General features: G+C 36.1%; 1 protein-coding gene across 4 annotated transcripts in view; it reads left to right on the forward strand.

The window, feature by feature from the left end:
* The window catches only part of Mrpl1 (mitochondrial ribosomal protein L1), an 83,249-nt gene that overhangs the window by 14,210 nt on the left and 46,335 nt on the right, over positions 1-22,704 (forward strand). For all 4 annotated transcript variants that reach the window (XM_004848015.4, XM_004848016.4, XM_021260991.2 and 1 more), the window contains 4 exons: positions 7,639-7,897; positions 10,227-10,310; positions 11,643-11,714; positions 15,107-15,218. In XM_004848015.4, coding sequence (XP_004848072.1) covers positions 7,639-7,897; positions 10,227-10,310; positions 11,643-11,714; positions 15,107-15,218 — 527 coding nt within the window. The remainder of the gene's footprint in view (positions 1-7,638; positions 7,898-10,226; positions 10,311-11,642; positions 11,715-15,106; positions 15,219-22,704) is intronic.

The raw sequence follows: 22,704 nt of genomic DNA on the forward strand, positions 1-22,704 counted from the left end.
CTGTTCAGGTTCCACATTTTTTGTTGTTGATGAGTTAGAGTTCTTTGTATAGTACAAATCTCCACTGATCTGAGATGTAACCTCAGTTTAATATTTTAATGGTCAGAGGAATAGACAAAGCACTATAGGATTATATATGAAAGGTCAGTTAATTCCTCCTGTGGAATGTAAGGCAAGAAGTGTTTGAACTGCATCCTGAAAGATAGAATTTTGCAAGGGAATTGGGAGAAAGGCATGAAAGTGGATGATGTAAATACGATCTGTTATGGCTTGAAGATAGGATAAATAGGGAGCTGGTAGGAAGGTAGCCGGATAGGAGGGTGCATTTGAGCGTGAATAGTGCCTTGGTTCTGTTTTTTTTTCCCCCTGGTACTGGGGATCAAACTCAGGACCTTGTGCTTGGGAGACAGGCATGTCACCACTGAGCTAAATCCCTGGCCCTTGAGTTGTTTTATTGTTGAGATGTTGGAGGATTACTGTTTCTACCAGCTGTCTCTACTCAGCAGTGAGTGAAGAGTGACCAGTTCTCCACGTTCCTAACAACCTTGGATATCAATTTTTATTTGTGTTTCTTTTGTGTATTTCTAATTTGTGTCTTTTACTCAATCTTCTAGTGGGCTGATTATCTTTTTTTCCTTTCTGCTTTGTTTATTACATATATTAAGAATATTTTAACTTTAAATGTTATTCTTGTTAATCCCATAGAAATATTTTATTTTATGTCTTCTCCAAATTTTATTGCCATACAATTTAAAAAATGCTTTTCACTCACCCAAAAAGCATGGCACAAAAAATAGGCATACTTCAGAAAGCTATGAAGCTTTATAAGCAGATGCATTTTTTCATGTCTGCCAGTGAGTTATTCAGTAGCTTGATGAGAATCATAGCATTCATACTTGTAGTTGTAATCTTTATTTTGTAATGGTTTGACTTTATGACACACTAAAAACAGGGTTTTTTGTGGCTAGTTTTTTTTTTTTTTTTTTTTAGTTAGGATCTGAGACAGGGTAGAGGGGCCTGTGCTCCCATCTCCTGACATTCTGGATCTCCCCAGCCCCACGTGCGTGCCAGCATATATGCTTTATTTGCCAGTAGCAGATTCTGATTTATAAAAGGGCTACTGGGTCATTTGAGTCTGGTTTTCTTTCTTTCCTGACAGGGAGGTTCTTTTCTTTGCCTCTTTGAATGCTTAAAAGTATCTTATGTAGAAGAGTAGGGACTAAATTAAACAGTTTTTAAGCCTGTAAATGGGCATGCTCTTCAGGTGTTGAATAAATCTAGTTGGGCTGAGCTGGGTTTTGGTTTTGTGGTTGCTATAGTTACCACCAGCCTCAAATGTAGCATGGTTACTCTGTGTTCAGCGTGGGGGCTGGATCGCTGGAGGCTTTTTTTCTGTGCCTGCTCCAGCTTCGTTTTCTGCTTTCTTTAGGCAGCTGCACCAGAGTGGGCAGTGGGGGGTTGTCACTATCTCTTGGCCCACCCCGAGCAGTAGGCTGCTGTTGCTTACTCAGTGCTACAGGGCTATGACGGTGGTGGGAGGCTTTCTCTGTGGTCTGCATCCAGTCTTAGTCTTTCAGCCCACTGCGCCTGGACGTGGGCCCAGGGTTTCTGCAGCATTTCTGTCCCTCTTCTTGGTCTGTATCTGCTGCAGGTCGTGAGGGCGTTTCCTGGCTCTTTCCCAGCTGTATTGGTATAGGATCCTGGGCTCACTTGCTTCTAGGGGTAGGACTTTGTAGTTTTTTTTTTTCTTCCAGACACAGTGGATATTTACCTTGGCCTTTTCTCCCCACCTGTACCCTGTGCGAAGGCTTTCCAGTGTCCAGCCCTGCTCCAGTCTTTACGGGAGCTCCTGTGGAGGTGTGTGGAAAAGGCTTTTGAGTGGAATGTGAATGTCAAAGTCTTTGCATCTGCCAGAGGGCTTATCCTGTCATGATTGCCCTAATGTTTTTCTTACCCCCTTGCCTTTCTCTTTTGCTCTGCCACAGTGAAGACCTGAGTGTAGGTAGAAGGGGTGTGGGGGCCGACTCTCCTTGCCTTTTAGGCTACCTGGTTGCCTGCCATAGCAGCTCCGTGATCTCAGCTCTGTGATGGGATCAAGAGGTGGTTTTATCCAGCTCTTTCTCCTTGTTAATGTTCTTTCCAGCTTTTTACATTTTAAGCTGAAGCAGAACTTCTGTGTTTAGTTTAAAGGGTAATGAATAACCCAGTATCAGAGATGTTAGTGAATTCATTTCACTAATATGCCCTAGGCATTTTCTCTTTAGTTCAGTTTAATTTGACAGAGGTTGTATAATCCCCCCCCTCCCCTAATTGGTCTCTCTGGGTCACAGATTTTTCAAAGGTCTTGAAGTAAACTTCATTATAGCACTATTGTTTTTCTTATTTTATTGGGTCTGACCATGGAATTATTTTTTCTTTCATGTTTTTGAGTTAGGGAACAGATGAGGCAGGGAGAAAGTTATTTGCTGAGTTTAGTCTCTTATTCCTCATATAATCTGTCTAGTTTAATTACCTAGGTAACTACAGCCAAATTCTCCTCTCCGATTCAGGCTGCCAGGTGATTCTCTGCCACCTTACCAAAAAACCTTTCTAATATGATTTTTTTCATTCTGAAAATTATGAGATTTAAGCTTTTCGGAGAGGGGCTTGCCTACTTGCATAAACAATGAAACAATGAAAGTTCTTCTGAATATGATTCTTACAAATAAAGTTAGACATTTTTGAGGAAGGCTGTGGACAACAGGCAGTGGATGTGTGAGATTAATTATTGAAAGAGTTAAACTGCAGGTTTTAAATGCATCCCCCTTCCTTTTTTTGTCGGGAATCAAACCTAGAGCCTTGTGCCTGCTAGGCAAGCACTCTGTCACTGGGCCACATCCACAGCTCTAGTGCATTTTCCTGAGAGTCTTAATAGATCTTTGTTATAATGATATTATACTTTATTTTGTTTTTTAAAAAAGTAATATGTATCTGAACTTTAAAATGTTTTCACTGTGCCACCTCAGATATTTTGGGAAACAGAGTAATTTACAAATAAAGTAATTGCTATATAACTATCTTAGTCTCATTATGTATCAGACTCTTTTTGGGTTTTGTAATTTATTCATTTAAAAATTCATATGTCAAAAAAAAATTCATATGTCAGCCTCTGGAGATTTCATATTAATTGCAGATTAAGTGTACAGGTTCAACCATGGCTAAAAATTTAGTAATGAAATCAGCATTTATGTAAAGTAAGTCTACGAGCTACAGCTAGGACTTGTTATTTATTTTAAATAGGAGACTTTATACTCAAAACAGCCTTTAAAGTCTCCTATTGGCTTTGCTGTTCCTTTACAAAATATAAGGTAAAAATGTGGTTTCACTAGTTTGGAAGAATTTAGGATTTTGTGGAGTATCTTCAAGGTACCTATTGAGACATGTTAACATCTGTGCACTTGTGCACTTGCACAGGCTTGTCTGTCCTCAGCCCAAAAGGACTGCATCCCATTAAAAAGAAGATTGCCACCAACTGCTATCCAGTTGAGTTGCTTAGGGTTTATTGAGTGCTAAAAATGAGACTAAAAATATATACATATATATATTTGTGTGTGTGTGTGTGTGTGTGTGTGTGTGTGTGTGTGTGTGTGTGTGTGGTGCTGAGGATGGAACCACCCAGGGCCTTCTGCATGCTAGGCAATTGTTCCACTGAGCTATAACCCCAGCCTTGAGATCCCTTTTTAAAAAGAATTGTTTTACTGCCATCCATTTTTTTCACATAAATTTTATAGAACCCCATGTTCATTTACCACAAACTTTGAGGTTTTAAATGACACTTAAAGAAATTTCACACTTCTGTAGGTGTGACATCTAGCCCTGGTCTGAAATCAGGATGCTGGCAGTTCTTTTCTGCAGGCTGTAGGAGATAGTCCATTTCCTTGCCAGTCCCTGCTGTGAGCAGCTCCCCACGTTCCTTGACTTATGCCCTCTTCCTCCATCTCCAAGCAATAGCAGGTTAAGTCTTGTTCATAGTTGCATTTCTGCAGTGTCATCTTTCCATCTCTGTATAACACAGCTGAGGAAGGGCAAAAGGCTCTCACTTTCAAGGATTTGTGTGAGTAGATTGGGCATACATGAATAATGTAGGATAATCTCTCCATTTTGAGATCTTTAACCTTAGACACATTTGCAAAGTCCTTTTTGCCATGTGTAAGATAGCATCCCTGGAGGGGGAAATTATCTTGTCTTCCACAGAACACAAATAGTGTTGTAGAATACTAGTTTACTAATGTAAAACTTCTAGCTGAATGCAGTGGCACATACCTGTTATCCCAACTGCTCCGGAGGCTGAGGGAGGAGGATCCTAAGTTTAAGGCCAGCTTGGGCAACTTAGTGAGACTATCTCAAAATAAGAAAAATAAATAGGCTAAGAATGTAGCTCAGCGATAGAGTGTTTGCCTAAAGTGCATGAACATCTGGGTTCAAACCCCAGTGTAGCAAAAAAAAAAAGACAAGGGGTTGAATTAACGCTGAAAATTATGTTCCCTCTAATTCTATCTTTCTTAGGTTCCAACCCTTACCTGTACTTCCTGTTAAACATAATTTCTTAGGTTTTTGTAAGTACCTTGTTAGCTTTTGCTACATAACAAACCTCCCTGTGATTATTTATTGTTGCCCACACATCTGGGGGTCAGCTGACCTAGGTGGAGTCCAGATGAGTCTTTGATGCTCTGGACTTGGCTATGCTTCTGTGAGTTTTCAGGTTAGTTGTGAACTATTTAATTCAGCCTGGGACTCTGTGGATAGCTGTGCTCCACATGTCTCTCATCCTCCTACCTTTGGGCTAGCCAAAGCATGCTTTTCCTATGAAAATGGCAGAAATATAGGTGTGCAGTGGAAACAGGATGCTCTTCTCACCTAAGCTTGGAGTGGGAAACCTGCTGCTTCTGCTCTGTTCTGTCAGCCTAAACTAGTCACATGGCCAAATAAAGGGGCTGAGAAATACAGAATCTGCCAAAAAAAAGTATATGCACTTCAGCCATTCACCAATTAGTAAATGTCTGGAAGCTAATGGCCACCACTTTGAGCACCTCTTATAATTGTAAAGGCCAAAGGTAACGTGTTAATTTCGTGATGTCTCAATAAATTTAATATGAAAATATTTATATATTTTTCTTTTCCTGATAGATACATTTTTTTTTGGCAGAGTCTGTATCTGCCACCCCCAGGTAGGAGGAAATGTAGGCTTGAGTAGAGAGAGAATGAAGAGCTGGGCAAATGATACACAGTGATTTCAAGGCCAGCTTGAACTACAGAGCGAGGCCTTGTCTAAAAGAAAAGAAAAAAAAATCACAGTATTCTTGGTATAGTAAAAGAGATGGATAGATCTAAAGGAAGCAAGAGTGGAGACTATTAAGAGGCTATTTCTTCCCTCCCTTCTTAAGGAGACAATATTCTATATTCAAACTCATGTGTATCCTCAGCTGAACACTGTGACTACCTCTGTCACCAGAAACCTGTTTTGTTTTCCTTCTTTCTAGTGTACTCTGCCTGAAGTCAGAAACCTAAAAATTAAGTCTTTTCTTTCTCCTTTCCCTATTTGCAGTATTTACTTTGTGAATATTTTTCTGACCTATCATCTTTTTCTTATTACCATTACTGTTCTTGTTCAGGCTCTGAAGGGAGGAGGGGGGATGGGCCTGGGATTTAGCTCACTGGCACCATGTTTGATTCCCTGTACCAAAAAAAAAAAAAGGAAGGGAGAGGTGGGATTACAGGCATGCATCACCAGGCCCAGCCAGAATACTTCATTTGGGAGTCACATGTCACTTCACTTCACTGGCTTCTCTTTGTCTGTCCTTTGTGGTCTGGCTTTTCCAACTTCACCTTCCACTTGTTTCCTGCCTTCAATTTTACCCTTTTAGTTCAAGTGTCAGTAAATTATGGCCCCTGGGCAAAGATTTGCTCGACCACCTATTTTTATATAGTTATGAGCTAAGAATGATTTTTACATTTTTTTAATGATTCAAATACAGAACAGTATTTTGCAGTCATGAAAATTTTGAAATTCAAATTCAGTGTCTAATGGTTTATTGGAACATAGCTGTGCTCATTCATTTATGTATTCCCTGTGGCTGCTTTTGCACTACCACAGCAGAGTTGAGTCAGTGCGACAGAGAGCTCATGATGCAGAGCTTAAACATTTGCTGTCTGATTCTTTGTAGAACAAGTTTGCTAACCACTGCTACGGTCATACAGAACTTCTAATGCCTCCCCTTGTACAGCATTTTATTTCATTGCTCAGTGGTTTTTGTTGTTTCTTTGCCTGTGTATTTTTAAAATAACAGCTTTATTAAAATACAATTTATATACCATGCAATTCACCCACTTAAAATGTACAACTCTGTGGTTTTTAGTAAATTCATGGAGTTGTGCAACCATCACCACAATCAGTTTTATTTAGAACATTTTAATGACCATCCCCAAACACCTCATCACCATTAGGAGTCAGTTTCTGTTCCCCCAGCCTCTCAGCCCTAGACAACCACTAAATCTGTTACCAGGTTCTGAGTTGCTTTGGGGTCCTTCAAGAGCCAGATTCTTGTGGGCCTGAACAAAGAATTGGACACAGGTGCAAAAGGTAGCAAAATTTTACATTTATTGAAGGTAGGAAAAGAAGTATGTTCTTCAGAGTGCAGAGCAGGCCACTTAGAAGGAGAGAGCAAAGTGGCCACAAGGTTCATGGCTGCCATCTTTTATATCTTCCATTCTGGTGTCAGATCTAGGCCATCTTATCAAAAACTTGTTTGATTTTGCCCCAGAAGAATTGAAGACAGCACTTTCTGATTGGTACCAGGTGCAAGGCTTGGAAACTGTTGTGCATGTGTCCTGGATCTCCATGATTGACAGGTTATGCCCGTTTGCCCAGCCAGCTGGTCGTGCTCTAATTTGCCTCAAACCCACTTGTAGTCCCTATAGATTTGCCTATTCTTGATATTTTGTATAAATTGAAGTTATAATATGTGTTTTTTTGTGACTGGCTTCTTTCACTTGGGATGTTTTTAAGGTTACTATATGTAGCATCTATCAATACTTAATTCCTTTTTGTTGAAGATCCTCTATCATATGGCTATACCACGTTTTATGCATCCATCAGTTGATGGATATTTGAGTTGTTTTTACCTTTTAGTTATTATAAAAATGTTGCTAGGAACATTTGTGTAAAAGTTTTTGTATGAACATGCTTTTTAAAAAATAGTCTTTCTTTTGGGTATCAAATTAATTTCCTTATCCTACAACAATAGGGTTATCTCTTCCAGAACGCATTCCTAACCTTGTAGGTTAAGTGTCTTTTTGTAAGATCTCATTACATTTTCACAGTACTGATATTATATTGAAATCATCTGTTTGCATGTCTGTCTGCCCCCCTCCTTCTGTAAGTTTTTGGAGGGTAGCGTCCATGCCTTACTCAACTTGTACTGACTATAAATAGTGTAAAAGTTTACTTAATATTTGTTGAATTAGAGAAACTATGAAACAATTTATGCTTTTGAATTAAAATAATCTTTTGTTATTTTTGTCTTTTGTACACTGGCCTTTAAAAAGTAGTCTTTTAGAACACATGTTGATGTACTGATCTTGAATTTATCTTTTTTTAAGGCCTGCAAAGAAAGCCAAAAAAGGTGCCAAAGAAAAAACATCAGATGAAAAGATAGATGAGATAGAAAAAATAAAGTCATACCCAGTCATGGAAGGTGAACCTGAGGATGATGTCTATTTAAAGCGCTTGTACCCAAGGCAGATTTATGAGGTGGAGAAAGCTATTCACTTACTTAAGAAGTTTCAAATTTTGGACTTTACTAATCCAAAACAATGGGTTTTTCTTAATTTGACACTGGATATGGCATTGGGGAAAAAGGTATGTGGACTCAATTAAAATAAGTTTATTTATGAAAAGTGGCCATGTGAATTGATGTTTCTTAAGTTTTAAAATTCTTTCCTCTCATAGTAATTTTTAGAAAATCTTATGTTCTTTGTATACTTCATAATGAAAAAAATATTTTAATTTTCCACATATATAATATGTTGAAAACACTCTAAAGAGTTGATAAATCTCTCTATATATTTATATCTGTATCTTTGTCTATATATCCTATTTCCCATTTCCCCGAAGAGTCAGTAGTATAAACATCAACAAAATCCATTGAGCTATCATTATAACTTCAGAAAATGACTTAAGTAGTCTGGGTGTCATGTTTCTTTGAAAATAGTGTTGGATTAGTTCAAATATATTCCTTGTAGTCCTGGGTTAGGGTTAAGTTTTCATGGTTTGCATGGTTAGGGTCTCAAGCTCCCCACTCTTGCTTCAGTCAGAGCCTTTTTGCTTTATCTGTTTATATATTGGCATTCTTCAAAAGATTTTTAATTATAAAAACCTCTAAAGAAAAACACTAGATTAGTATTGAAGTTTGTTATAGCCTTAAATTTTGTAAGCTCATTTAAGTAATTTTTAAAGAAATGATATTTTAATTTTCTTTCTGAGGATGTCTTTTTTGGGTCAGATTAGAAAATAGAAGTTTTTGAATACAACTTGACAGTCTCCACAAGAGCCTACCTAGGAGATAGTACTCATTTTTTAGTTCTCGCTGAGAAACAGTTTGTGCTAGCTATGTTACAATTTCTATCTTACACCTTAATATTAGTGTTAGTTCTTTTATTTTAAACATTTTGTAGTGTCCGTAATGATCTCTTTCTCAGTCAGCCATGAATATCATTTAGAACAGTGTACTGTAGGACCACAAGCTTCGTTTTGAGTATGAAGCCACTGTAAACAAGTGACATTGAAAAGATATTGCCATTGTCCTAGAGCTTCCTTTCTTTTTTTGGTCTATAGAATGTTTGTACAAGCCAGTATTCCCCAGGGGGATGCTGTTACCATGATTGCTTAGCGTCAAATGGTTTACTGAAACCAGTTGTGACATGTTAATGGCAGAAGATTTCCAGCCAGTAAAACTAAGTTGTATGGCTGATGTAAATTAGGAATTCATACCTTCTTGTCTGAAAAGAAATCCTTAAGAGGCTCTCTCTACTCAAAATTTTTCTAAAAGCATAATTTAAAATCAGTTTTATTAGAGGAACATTTCTTTTTCTCTTCCAAATCTTCAGGCCACACCAACACTGTGGAGGGCCTAGGACTTGTTTCTATATGAAGTCTACCCAGGAGATCTGAGCCTCATGTCTCCCTAGGTCGGTGGGCCAAAATGACTGAGCCCATTAGTTTTTCAGCCCTATAGAGTCTCCTCTGGCTGCCTGAAATGCTGCCATTGTTTATTTTGGATTTTCCAGTTGACGCCCCAAATAGACCTGAAAGTGAATTCAAAATAGACCTACTCAGAAGGTATTCTATCATGGATTAGGGTTAATGCTACCTAATTGTTTAGAGCAATGGAGGCGAACCTATGACATGAGTGTTACTTGTTTTTCTTTTAAGACAAAAGATGTTACTGTATGAGGTTTTTTTTTTTTTTTTTTGAGTCAGAGTCTGTGTAGTCCAGAGAGACATCATGGCATCGAACTTGCATCAATCCTCCTGCCTCAGCCTCCCAAGTGCTGGGATTACAGGCATGTACCACCATGCCTGGCTTATTGTTTTCCAAGTTAAAAACCTCAGTATTTGGGTTTAATTGCAGTGTCGGCACTTTGTGATAAATAAGTGGGTTTTGGGTTGCAGTTTGGGCACTTGTCTCTGAAAGGTTCGTCATCACTGTTTCAGAACAATGTTGACAGGAATGACCAACTGAGCAGATCAGCTGGATTGTCTGTTTAGTATGTACAGTTGTATTTATGTCCTCCTTGATGTCAGAAAATTGCATGCTTTTAAACATAAAACTAATTCAAGGTAGCATTTTATTGACAAAAATGAAATGGAAAACATTGTACTAGGTACTGGTGAGATACAGATAATGTAAGCATATCTGTTAGTATTTAAGAGACTGATGATGATACAGAGATAGATGCCAAGTGCCATGAGAGTATGGAGCTGGGAAGAGAGATTTAGTTTTTTATTAGGGTTTCTTGAAAAAGAAATATAATCTCCTTAGCTTTAAATTGTAATCAGTGAATAGTTCTGGATTAATTGGAGGACATATAGTAGAATTAAAAAACTAAAAACTTAGCTTTTTTATAGAGTGTGAGAGATAATAGAAAAGAAGGTCTTTTTATAATTACTTTCTCCCTCTTGTGTTTAGAAAAGAGTGGAACCATTTGCCAGCGTTATTAGTTTTCCATATCCATTTTCTTCAGAAGTCAATAAAGTTGCTGTATTAACAGGGGTAAGTAACTTTTGTCAACTACCTGTATTATTTAATTTTTCTAGAGATCCATGTTGATGATTACAATAAGTGAATTAGAGTTGCTATTATTATAATAATATTATATAGTACTGGATTGAGCTTCACATTGAGATGCATCCCCAGCCCTTTAAAAATCTTTTTTTTTTTTAATTTTGAGGCAGTGTATAATTAAGTCACTAAGTTGCTCAGGCTGGACTTAAACTTGTGATCTTCCTGTCTCAACCTCCCAGAATACTGGGATTACAGGTGTGCACCATGACACCCAGCTGATTAGAGAACATTTTAGTCTTATTTTCCCTTTCTGAAGTTTGAAGTAAGTGACTTGAGGGTATGGCACTAGTTTGAGAAAGTGCTAAACTAGAACTTTACTTTCATTATTACTAGTCTACTATATTATATTTTTTGCTAGAGAGTGTGAAAGTATGCAAGAAGAGTATGAAAGTATGAAAGAAAGAGAAGTATGGAATTTATTCTGCATAACTCCTGCTTTCTGTTCAAACTTCCCTCCTCAGAGAACAGTGGGATTATTTTAAAGCAATAGGTCTAGCTAGTTCTGTGGAGCCTCAGATGCCCAGCAACTTTTAAAAATAGTCAGAGAAGTCAAGTATGCAACTATTGTATCATTGCAGCTCTTTGTCAAACTTTTTGTATTAATGTGTTTGTATTAGTGTGCTTTCTGTATTTTGATTCTTCTTTACCTGAAGCTCAAAATTAAGGCATTTTTTTTTTTCTCTGCTTCACTGTCAAGGAAGAAACCGCTTTCTTCCCAGAAAAGTGGGGAATGTAGTTGTTGGAATGCCACAAAATTTTACTAAGGGAAACATTTTCATGGTAAAAGCAAATGGTAAGGTTGGAACATACAGAAAGAAAATAACTAATACTGTATATTTATCTTTTGGAATTTTTCAGATGCTGGCTAAATTCTGGTTCATTAATTTCTTAAAACTTTTTCTCTTCATATTGGTTTTATAAATGGTTTATTTACACTAAGAAACCCCAATATTTTTTAATCTTTTACTTTTGGAAGGTAATGTATTGATAAATTTGGAGGCCTACCAATTGGTAGGTTCCTAATATTCCATTTTAGTGTATTTCCTCAGATGTCAGTCAAAAAACACCTCAATTACCTACAAACTGAACTTGTTCTTACTGTAATATATCTGAAATACTAATGCTAAACTGAAAATTTATGCATTTTAATTAAAAATAAACAGATTTTATTTTGAACTGTATTGCCTCTGACAAAATACTTAAAAATGTATTGAGTTTGTTTAAAATTAAAGATTGATATTTAAACTTATGTTTTGGTAGAATGCATCAGAGATTGAAATAGCAAAAGGACAAGGAGCTGCATTTACAGGAGGAGCTGATCTGATTCAGAAGGTATGGTGGTGTTTTCATGTTCATTATAGTGATTGTTCTGTGATCTTTGCTGTGATCCATTGATGTATTAAACAGAGTTATCAGACTTCTGTCTTTTGAAAAATGGTTAGTAGTTTAGAGAATGGGGAAATTTTTTTACACTTTTTTTTGTTTCTAAATCAAGGTAAGAAAAAGCTATCCAAGCAGTCTTCTGTTTATTATATTTGATTTACATTGTGATTTTTAAATTTTTTATTATTTATTTTGCTTAATGTCTCTGAGGGTTTTGTGGGTTGACTGGAAAGGGCAGTCTGATTCAGATTTTGAATGTGAGATTTAAAATGAAATCTAAAAGATAGCACACGTAGGTATATTTATTCATGTTTTAAAAAAATTAAATACTTGTTTTGCTTCCTTGGAGTGAAAGTATAATTCACTTGGTAGATCACAAAACATAATATCTGAACTCTATTATATAGTGCTTTTGGTTACTCTCAACTTTTACTCCCCTATCAGTTCAGGGGGGGCACAGACTCAGCATGGTAGCTAATAAATGAATGTATACTCTGCCTTTAGAAAATCACAAAAAGCTTGTGGAGCCCTTTTGGAAAGAATGGTATTTTTTTCCTCTAAGAGGTGGAAAGAAGAGGCACATAATTATTTCTGAAAATACAAAAGGCTTTTCTTGACATTCTGTAAAAGCTCCTCTTCTAAATATAATCATTTTGATTATGGATGGGGGGTGGGGTAGAAAAAAGTCACTTGAAAATTTACTTCTTTGTGCCATATTTTCTTTCAGGGAAGTTTTAACTGAGCTTGTGCTTTGTGATATCCAGCAGTGCTTGTAGTTTGTTTTGTTTTGTTTTTCAGTCAGTGTCTTGCTATCTATTCTAGGGTGACTTTGAACTTACTATGTAGCCCAAGCGGGCCTCAAACTTTGCAGCAATCCTCCTGACTCAGCCTCCCAAATGCTGGGATTACAGGTGTACACCAGCTTGCCCATCTGCTTGTACTTCATTTTTCCAACCCCAGTAATACTGTAAGTTTCCTGGAGATTGTAAATTTTTAGGGAGACTCTCCAAATGAGTTTTGGAAGCAGAATTAGTAGATAGTAAAAAGAGATTATATTTTAACGCAAGTTCTAAGCCAAATCAGAGCATACAATCCAATTTTTTTCTGGTGTCTCATTAATTTTAATTTTTAAACAATTACTTAAAATTTTTAATTATTAAAAAATAAATATGCCACAAATGCTTGAGAATTTGAGAGTTGAGCTTGGTCTCTAGAGTCAGAAAACTATTCTTATTAAATTTATACATAGCATTCCATCTTTTTCCTTCCTTCATTCCCTCCCTCCCTCCCTCCCTCCCTTGCTTTCTCCCTTCCCTTCGCTTCTTTTCCCTTCCCTTCCCTTTCCCCTTTTCTTCCCTTTCCTTTTTTCTTGCTTTTCTTTTGGTACCAGGGATCAAACTCGTGACCTTGCACTTGAGGCAAGTGGTGGAACCACTGAGCTAAATCCCTGGCCCTCTTTCTTTTCTTTTTCTTTCCCTTCCCCCCTTCCCCCTCCCCATTCCCTTCTCTTTCCTTCCCCTTCCTCTTCCCTTCTCTCGAATGATCGAATGAGCGAATGATCCAGTGGTCGTGCTGGGGATCAAAGGGGCTTGTACACTGCACCACAGAGTAACACCCGCAGCTCCTATGCTTATATTTCTAAATTAGTCTGTTATTTTACTTAGCTCTTTTAAAATGTAATGTAGGATAAAGTTAGTAACCGTTCAGTTGTTTCTTAGGTAAGACCTTATTTATTCATTTTATTTTGAAATATCACAGATGTGCTTAGTTCTGTGTGATTTAAAAGTAATTTCATGTTTTTACTTGCCTCTGGGATTATGATATCTGTACATAGATTTGTATTATTCCAAGGTGTGATCTTAAGGTTAATTATAGCATAACTTTCAAAGACAATTTAAAATTTAATTTTAAGGCACGTATCATAGAATTAGTTTCAGAAGGTTTTTGATTAGAAATCTCACCTACAGTTCTTTGACATTTAAAATTGCCTTTGCTTTCATAGTTCTAAAACCACACCACCTGTGGTTGAGTTCTGTCTCTGCTTCACAGGAGTGTGCAGGTGACCTGTCTTCACTTTGGTCCCTATCTAGAATGTCTGGTCAGTGTTAGGACCTCTCTGGTAGGGTTGTTATGCAGATTGGGTGAACTAAGTGGTGTAAAATATTGAGCAGAATTCATGGCGTATGAGAAGTGCCCATTTAATGTAAATTGTTGTTAAGGAGAGCATAGTATGCTATTTAAGAATTTGTAAGAGGAAATAACAGAGCTGGGTGTGCTGGAGCATGACTGTAATCCCAGCATTTTGGGAAGCTGAGGCAGGAGGTCTGTAAGTACAAGCTTTACCTGAGCAGTTCAGTGACTTAGCAAGACCCAGTCATAAAATGAATGAATGAATAAATTTTAAAGAAAGGAGGGGATGAATGTAGCCCCATGTGAAGTTTCTAGCTTCAATACTCAGTACTACCAAAAACAAAAAGAAAATTAGTAACAGGAAGATAAAATTTCAGAATCACTGCTTAATTTTACTAGAGTTCAAATTTTAGGATTCATTGTGCAACTCTAAACCAAGGCTATATTTTGGTAAGATTTTTTATGGAAAAAAAATCATTGATGAAATACTTGTTTCTCAGGCAGTATTGTTCTAAAAATTATTTCATTTTATAATCAACTAAACTTTTATGTAGAATATAGTGAGTAGTATGATAATTATTTGGTGTTTGCTTGAATTAATAAAAATTCTTTAAAAAACTGATTATTGATTCTTTGCTCTGAGAATGAAAGAAGAGTATGGATAGTAAACTAAAAGAATACTTGTCTTTGACCATCTCCCTTTTCAGTTATTGGTGGGAAAGTAGTTGGTCTGTTCTTTGTGAAAATAATTACAGAATCAGTTTTCTTATGTTCTAAATTTACAAAGCTAGTGGCTGATAGTTTAGGAACCAATGGTTATTAATTTTATATGTAATCTATTGCAAAAATTTCAGCTTGTTTTCTTCAGTTTTAACATCTATGAATTCAGGTTTGTGAGGTTACATGGCTTGTGTACACACCAGGGCTATGTTCTAGCTTATAACACTTTTTTGCTTAACACAACCCTGCGGAAGAATTCACATCTTTAAATATGTTTTTAAGTAATGAATGTGGCTATTTTTAAAAGAAAATAAAAGAATCTTTTGTTTCTGATGGTTTTCATAATTGATAAATGTATTCATATGATCCTTGTGTTTGAAGAAAAGCATTGTGCTTAATGTCTTTTTTGAATCGTAATGGAAACTATGTATTTTCAGAAAGATAAAGCTTTTCATGGAACTGTAAGATTATCTTTTTCTCTTGATTTTCAGATTTTAGATGATGAAATTCATGCAGACTTTTATGTAGCTGTTCCAGAAATAATGCCTGATCTTAATCCATTAAAGAAGAAACTGAAAAAAAGATTTCCAAAGCTCAGTAGAAGTAAGGAAAAATTCTTTTTTTTATTTCAATGTACTATCAACAACTCTCAGCTTTTTTCATTTAGAAAACAAAGTTGCTAATATGTATGTAGAGCGAAAGTATGTCTTGTTATTTGAGTTTTGTGTTACAAGAGCTTGTAGATTCAATTTTTTTTGTTTGGCATTAATATTTAGTAATCTAATTTGAGAACCCTGTTACTTTTTACTATTAGTTCTTTAAATTTAGATCATAGTCTACCTCCAAATTAACATATTTTTTACTAGATATGTTATCATTATGTTATTCAACTGACTTTTTATACTTCTTTATGAATATAATATGTATGTTGACTAATTATTTAATGTATCCCCTCCCACCCTATACTCATTAATTTAAACCTTCAGTACATATATGAATGCATATATATGATTGCATGAGCTCAGCAGGTAGTTTTCATAAGGACTTTTCCCTTAAGAAATCTAGAGAGGTAAGGTTGCTACAGGAAGAGCCATTTTAGATAGTGTGAGGTGTTCCTTGATAAATTCACAAGGTGCTGTGGATGTTCACTAGAGGAGGAGTTTACACATATGTGGGGAGCAATGAAGGTATTGTGAAGGAGGAGACATTTAAACTGCATCCTCAATAATTGGATGAATTGATCAAGGAGAATCTTATTTTAAGTAAAGAAATGTATTAATCATAGACACTAAAGTAAATCAGAAACTATAGACCAGGTCTAAGTTGTCTTTGGTCTACAACCAAATGGTGCCTCTACAGTGAAATGAAAGACAAAATGGGAAATGATGGTAGAAAAGTAGATTGACACCATATTGAGAAAGACTTTGAATTAGGAGCCAGTGAGCACAGACTTTTGCTCTGTATTCAGCAGGAATCCCTTACAAGTTTTGAGATGTGGTGTGACATGACCTGTTCTTTAGAGCTTTAGGGTGGCACGAGTTTATAAGATGCACTAGCATGAACGGAACCTGGAGACCAGGGAAGTGGTTTAGGGTGCAAGTGAGTACTAACGATGATGTTTAAATGAGTGCTACTAGTTTTTTTTTTTTGTACCGGGGATCGAACTTGGATCCTTGTGCTTGTGAGGCAGGCGGCAGAACCACTGAGCTAAATCCCTGGCCCTCAATGGTGATGTTTAAACTAAGGTCTTTGTAATGAAGAGTGCCAAAGATATTTAGGACTTTGTGACTAAGTAGTTAGAAATGGATAGGTTGATGAGGAGAAAGGAAGAGTCAAAGGATGCTAAAATTTTTAAGCCTAGGGACATGTTCTGTTAAATGATATTGTTAATGGAAGAGCCATATATTTTGGAGGAAAAATAAGTTAATTTGCAGAGCAGTTCACTTGTTTTAGGTAGTGCTGGATGTCTGGTATAGGTAGAGATTATTTTGAAGAAAATTCGTTCTGGAAACAGAACAAGTATTTTAAAACTGTTTTAGTAGGGTTGTCTTCAAATTTCAACTCTAGTTGAGCTAAAAATATCCTGAAATTTTTCATACATGTTAGGCACTAATACTTGTTTGAATTCTGTATCATGATCGTAACTTGACTAGATTCAAGTGGACTCTCCAATTCTTTTGTTGTACTATAGGTTATTTTTGACAACCTGCATTAAAACACATATCCTTACTAGATATTCAACTTCACCTTGGGTGTTTATTAGAGATTTCCATGATAGTAGTGTTTGTTGTCATGGAATCAGATTGATACTCTTTCCTAAGACCTGAAATTGGACATTAAAAATTAAACTAGAATTGCAGTTGAATTTAATGAAAATGTTTCTCCTAATTTTTTGTTTCTAATTAATTCAAGCTCCACTCAGAGCAAAACAAACTACTAAATATTGCCAGTTAAAATGGAAGACAAACACTGAATATATCTGTGTTCATTTAGCGCCTTGCTTTGCACAGTGAACCGGATTTTTGTATTTTTGGGACAGGATCTTATTATGACCTCAGACAGAAGATCCCCTGGCCTCAGCCTGACCTTAAGCTCATGATCCCTCTGCTTCAGCCTTCCACTTGCTGGAATTACAGGTGTGCCCACCACACCTGGTATAAACTGGTTTTTCATAAACACTAATATTGTTACCTTTACTATTTTATCTGTTCTCTGGATTCTATTTTCTTTAGCCTCAGGTTTTTGGTTTTTTTTATTACTCCACTTATCACAAACTTTGGTACTATTTTTAGCCTGAAAGGTTTTCCAATAACATTTCTTTATTCCAAACAACACATTTCCTGTTAAAATGTTTATTTTTATCACTAGGCTTTACTTTATTTCTACTTTCATAATGAACTACATCTTTCACATATCAGGGTCAGTCACTGAAGTTTGTGTTCTCCATTTGGTTAACAAGCCACCTGGAAAAAACAGATCTTTTCCTTCTCTAACATTTCCACTTCCCCTAACATGATCTGTTTAACAGCTCTAGAAAAACATTTGTGTTCTTTAAACTTGAAGAGTAATGATGAACCTGCCAAAAGTGTTTTTATTAGAGTATCCTAGATGTGCATTAGAACAAATAAAGCTGCTTTTACACATTTTCAGAGCTTATTCTTGTTTAAGAACATTTGATTCCCCTTTTATCCAATAAAAGATTTTAGTGTAAAGTAGAAATTAGTTTTAAGCAAGTAGGTGAAATTAAGAAACAAAAAAGCCCCTGCAGCTGAGCTCCTTAGTTTCCTGTTTCATCTCAGTTTTACTAATGGGAGTGGGGAGAACCAGCTTGGCTGAATTGAATGTGCACATTTCGCAATGTGCACGTTTCACACATTTTACAGCACATTAATGCTGTGGTTTTAGTCATTTTATTTTAATTGCTTGCATAGCTAACTGTAGGCAAATTCTCCAGTTTTCAGATACACATTTGGTTTTCTCAGTATTTCTTTTTTTGTTTCATAAAAAGAAAATTTATGTACATGTACATCAATACATCTTAATTCCTTTTTTTCAATCCCTATTCCCCACCACCACCAGTCTATCCTTTGATCTTCTCCCATTTTGGGGGTTGGGTACGTTTGCAATACCTAATGTTTGTTTACACTCCTTGTGTGGAGTTGGTACATGTATTTTACATATTTTAATTCCCTTTTTTTTTTATCCCCTTTCCCTCTCCTCCCTCCATCTCTTGACCCCTTCCCCTTTGAGAAAGATCTATCTCCCTACTGCCTGTTATCTATCCTTTACTTTGCTTTTTATTTTGAGTTTCTCATATAAGAAAAACCATGTGATAGTTAAGCTTGTGTGTCTAATTTATTTCATCTAACACTATGGTTTCAAGGTGCATCCATGTTTCTACAAATGACTCAAGTTTTTCTTTATAGCAGAGAAGTACTCCATTGTGTTTAAATACTACATTTTCTTTATCCATTCATCTGTTGATGGACATATATGCCACTTCCAAGATTTAGCTATTATTAGTTTATCTGCTATAAACGTGAATTGCATGTATCACTGTAATATTGATGTCTTTAACTCTTGGGAAGATACCTAGAAAGGGAATAGCTGAGTCAAATGGAATTTCTAGTTTCAGTTTTTTGAGGAATTTCTATACTGATTTCCATTGTGGTTGTACTAGTTTACATTCCCAACAGCAATGTGGAAGGATTCCTTTTCCCCTGCAACCTCTGCAGCATTTGTTATTATTTGATTTCTTGATGATAGCTATTCTTTCGGGGGTAAGATTGGAATCTCAGTGTTGTTTTAATTTGCATTTCTCTAATGGCCAGAGATGTTGACATTTCTTCATGTATTTACTGGCCATTTTTACTTCTTCTGTAAAGAATCTGTTCATGTCACTTGTCCATTTTTTGGTTGGGTCTTTATTTAGGGGGTCTAATTTTTTGAGTTCTTTATATATTCTAGTTCAGAATCCTCTGAGATAGAGGTACCAGATTTTTTCCCATTCTGTAGGTTGTCCCTTCACTCTGTTGTTTCTTTCTTTTGTTGTGCAGGAGCTTTCTAATTTGATAGGATCTCATTTGTTGATTCTCAGAACTATTTCCTGGGCAACCAGATTTCTGTTCAGAGAGTCCTTAAGTTTTAGCTATTTTGTTTTCTGACAGGTTGTTTCTATTTTAATATTTAGATTTTTGATCCATTTTGATTTTAATTTAGTACATAGGGAAAGATATGGGCCTAGGTTCATCTTTTGCATGTGGGCAGCTGGTTTTCCAGCACCATTTATTAAAGAGGCTGTCTTTCTCCAGCATGTTTTTGGCCCCCTTGTGAAAGATCAAATAGTTGAATGTACTTGGGGTTGTTTCTGCATCCTGTGTTCTCTTCCAGTGATCCTAATGTCTATTTTTGTGCCAATATCATGTTGTTTTTATCACAGCTTTGTAATATAAAGTACAGAATTATGATGCCTCCTGCTTTGCTCTTGTTATCCAGGATTGTTTTTGCTATTCTGAGTCTCTTCTAGTTACATATGAATTTTAGGATTGTTTTCTCCAGTTCTGTGAAGATTGCTCTTGAAATTTTGATTGGGATTGCATTAAATCTGTATAACAGTTTGGGAAATATGGCCATTTTAACTATATTGGTCTACCTATCCAGAAACAGATGATACCTTTCCATTTTCTGATATCCTCTTTGATTTCCATTTTCAGAGTGCTGTAGTTTTTGTTGTAGAGGTCTTTTACCTTAGGTTAATTCCTAAGAATTTCATTTTTCTTGTGCTATTGTGAATGGTATTTTTTTCCGAATTTCTTTCTCAAAAGATTATTAATGTACAGGTGTATTACTGATTTTTGTGTGTTGATTTTGTATCCTGCTACATTTAATTTGATTATTAATTCTAAGAGTCTTTTGGTGGATTCTTTTGGATCTGCCATATAGAGGATCATGTCATCTGCAAATAATGATAATTTAACTTCTTTCTTTTTCTTTTTTCCTTTGCCTTTTTCTATTTCTTGCCTAATTGCTCTTGCTAATGTTTCAAGTACTATGTTAAATAGGAGTGGTGATAGTGAACATCTTTGTCTTATTTCTGATTTTAGAGGGAAAGTTTGCAGGTTTTTTCCCATTGAATATGATGTCAGCAGATTTCTCATATAAATGGCTATTATCAGATTAAGATAAGGTCCTTCTATGTTACCTTCAGTGTTTTGTCATGAAAGAATGTTGAATTTTGTCAGAGGCCTTTTCTGTGTCTGTTGGGATGATCATATGATCTTTGTCTTTGTTTCTATTTATTTACTTACTGATTTGTCTTTGCTTCTATTTACTTACTGACTTGCGTATGGTGAACCGTCCTTGCATCCTGGCATGAAGCCTATTTGGTTATGATGTATGATCTTTTTGATGATTCATTGCATTCTGTTTGCCATTATCTTCTTGAGGGTTTTTGTATCTATATTCATTAAAGAAGTTTGCCTATAGTTCTGTTTTAGTTGACCTCATAGAATAACATGTTGTACTTCAGATTCTTATTTGCTAATGTATTGTATGTGAAAGACTCCATTAATGATCTGGTACTGTTATAATTATAATAGATAAATTATTAAAGACGGATTATCCTGGTACTTCTTCCCTTGTTTAACTTAGCCAAAGAGGCCACCTTTCTCTTCATCACATACCAAGTCCTTTCCTTTCTCATGTTTTTGGATTTATTGACTCATCTGTCTTCTGTGCTCTTTTTTTGCCTGACTTACTTTCTTATTCAAATATCATCTAAACAGAGAGGCCTTCTGTGACCATCTTATGTAAAGTGTTACTCTCCACTTTCCATTATCAATAGATACTTCATTATTGTGATTTTGTATTCTTTCTAAGATGTATCTCTCCTGGTACCTCCTGTTTTTTAATTTGTGGTTTGTGTTTGGCTCCTCCCCTTAGAGCAAGGACATTTTAATTTTGTCTGTTGCCAGGGCCTATAATAGTACCTGGCACATAGTAGGTACTGTACAGATATTTGTATAATGCATGAACATTTAACATAGCATTCAGTTGGTGGAAAATACAGAATTCTAAACACTGCAGGTAAAACATAGATTAATTACAATTTATAAAATGTTTTTGGAATGATTGTATTTGTAGTCATTGAGCATCTACTGTCTTGCAGGTCCTTGGATGTGAGTCCATGAACATGACAGACAAGGTTGTTGATGTCCTGGAACTAACAGTTTTGTATTCTATAGTAGACAAACTTGTTTGACTTTCACATGCAATCAATGACCAGATAGGTCTAGATAAACAAAACCCATAGTGCAATTTTCTTGCCAACTTGTATGATTCAGCTATTCTATTTAGTTAAAATCTTAATTCTTTTTTTCTTTTTAATAGCAGTTTTTAAAATAAGTGGTCTCAGTGATTGGCTATCTCTATTTCCTTATCAAATGTTATCTTTCCTTACAGCCTTATCTTCCACAATTTATCTAAAGATACTGTTCTCAATTATAGTCACAAACTTTTTTGTTTTTTCAGATTCATAGGTCATTTCTGAGTTTTCTTTGATTCTTGAAGCTCTTCTGCATGTACCATCATAACATACCTCCTTTGTCACTAACTGTTCCTTCTTTGTCTCCCCTCATGAAAGAAAAAAAGAGACCATATATCATGGTGAAATACCAGACCCCGAATAGTTTAGTATGGATTAATGTTCATTATGGAAATTGAATAATAGAGACATTAGAGGAAAAGAAAGGGAAAGGAGAGCTGGGCCTAGTGGCCTGTATCCCAGCTCTCTGGAGGGGCTGAAGCAGAAGGATCACAAGTTTGAGCCTAGCCTGGACAACTTAGCAATTTGGTGAGACCCTGTCTCAAAAAGCAAAAAAAGAGGGGAGAGCCAGCGATTTAGCTCAGTGGTGCCGCTGCCTGCCTCACAAGCGCAATACCTGGTATCAAAAAAAAAAGCAAAAAAACCCCCTAGAGATATAGCTCTTGTGAAGGCATGGGGTTCAATTCCCAGAACTGGGAGGGGTGCAGGGGAGAAAAAGAAAGAAAAAAGAAAAAGGAGAAAAATAGAAGAGCATAAAAGTACAGAGAGTAAAAAGAGACAGTGGAGAAAGAGGAGAGCCATTACATAGCAATAAAGGATAGCAAAGGAGGATTAGCAGTGACAATGTAACATTTGACTACATTGAAAAACAGAATAGAATAATAGTTAACATAGACCTTGCTCAGCCTCGACTTTATCACTTTATTGTGATCTTGAGTAATTATGTGTGTGTGTGATACTGGAGATTGAACCCAGGAGTGCTCAACCACTGAGCTACATTCTTAATCCTTTTTATTTTTTCTTTTGAGACAAGTTCTCTCTAAGTTGCACTAGGCTGCCCTTGAGCTTGTAGCTGGGATTACAGGCATGTGCCCCTGCGCCTGGCTGTGAACACATTTTCTACATTTTTGTGCCTGTACTGGTTCATCTACATAATACATTTCATGATAATATAAACCCTCTAGTGTTTTTATGGTAATGAATACATAGTTTAGTACAAACTGAGTCTATGAAAGTATGTACATGCGATATGTAGGCCACTATTAT

The sequence above is a fragment of the Heterocephalus glaber genome, unplaced genomic scaffold (assembly GCF_053883595.1).
Source record: "Heterocephalus glaber isolate CG9 unplaced genomic scaffold, H.glaber_assembly_v1.0 deba00001454, whole genome shotgun sequence".
Classification (NCBI taxonomy): domain Eukaryota; kingdom Metazoa; phylum Chordata; class Mammalia; order Rodentia; family Bathyergidae; genus Heterocephalus; species Heterocephalus glaber.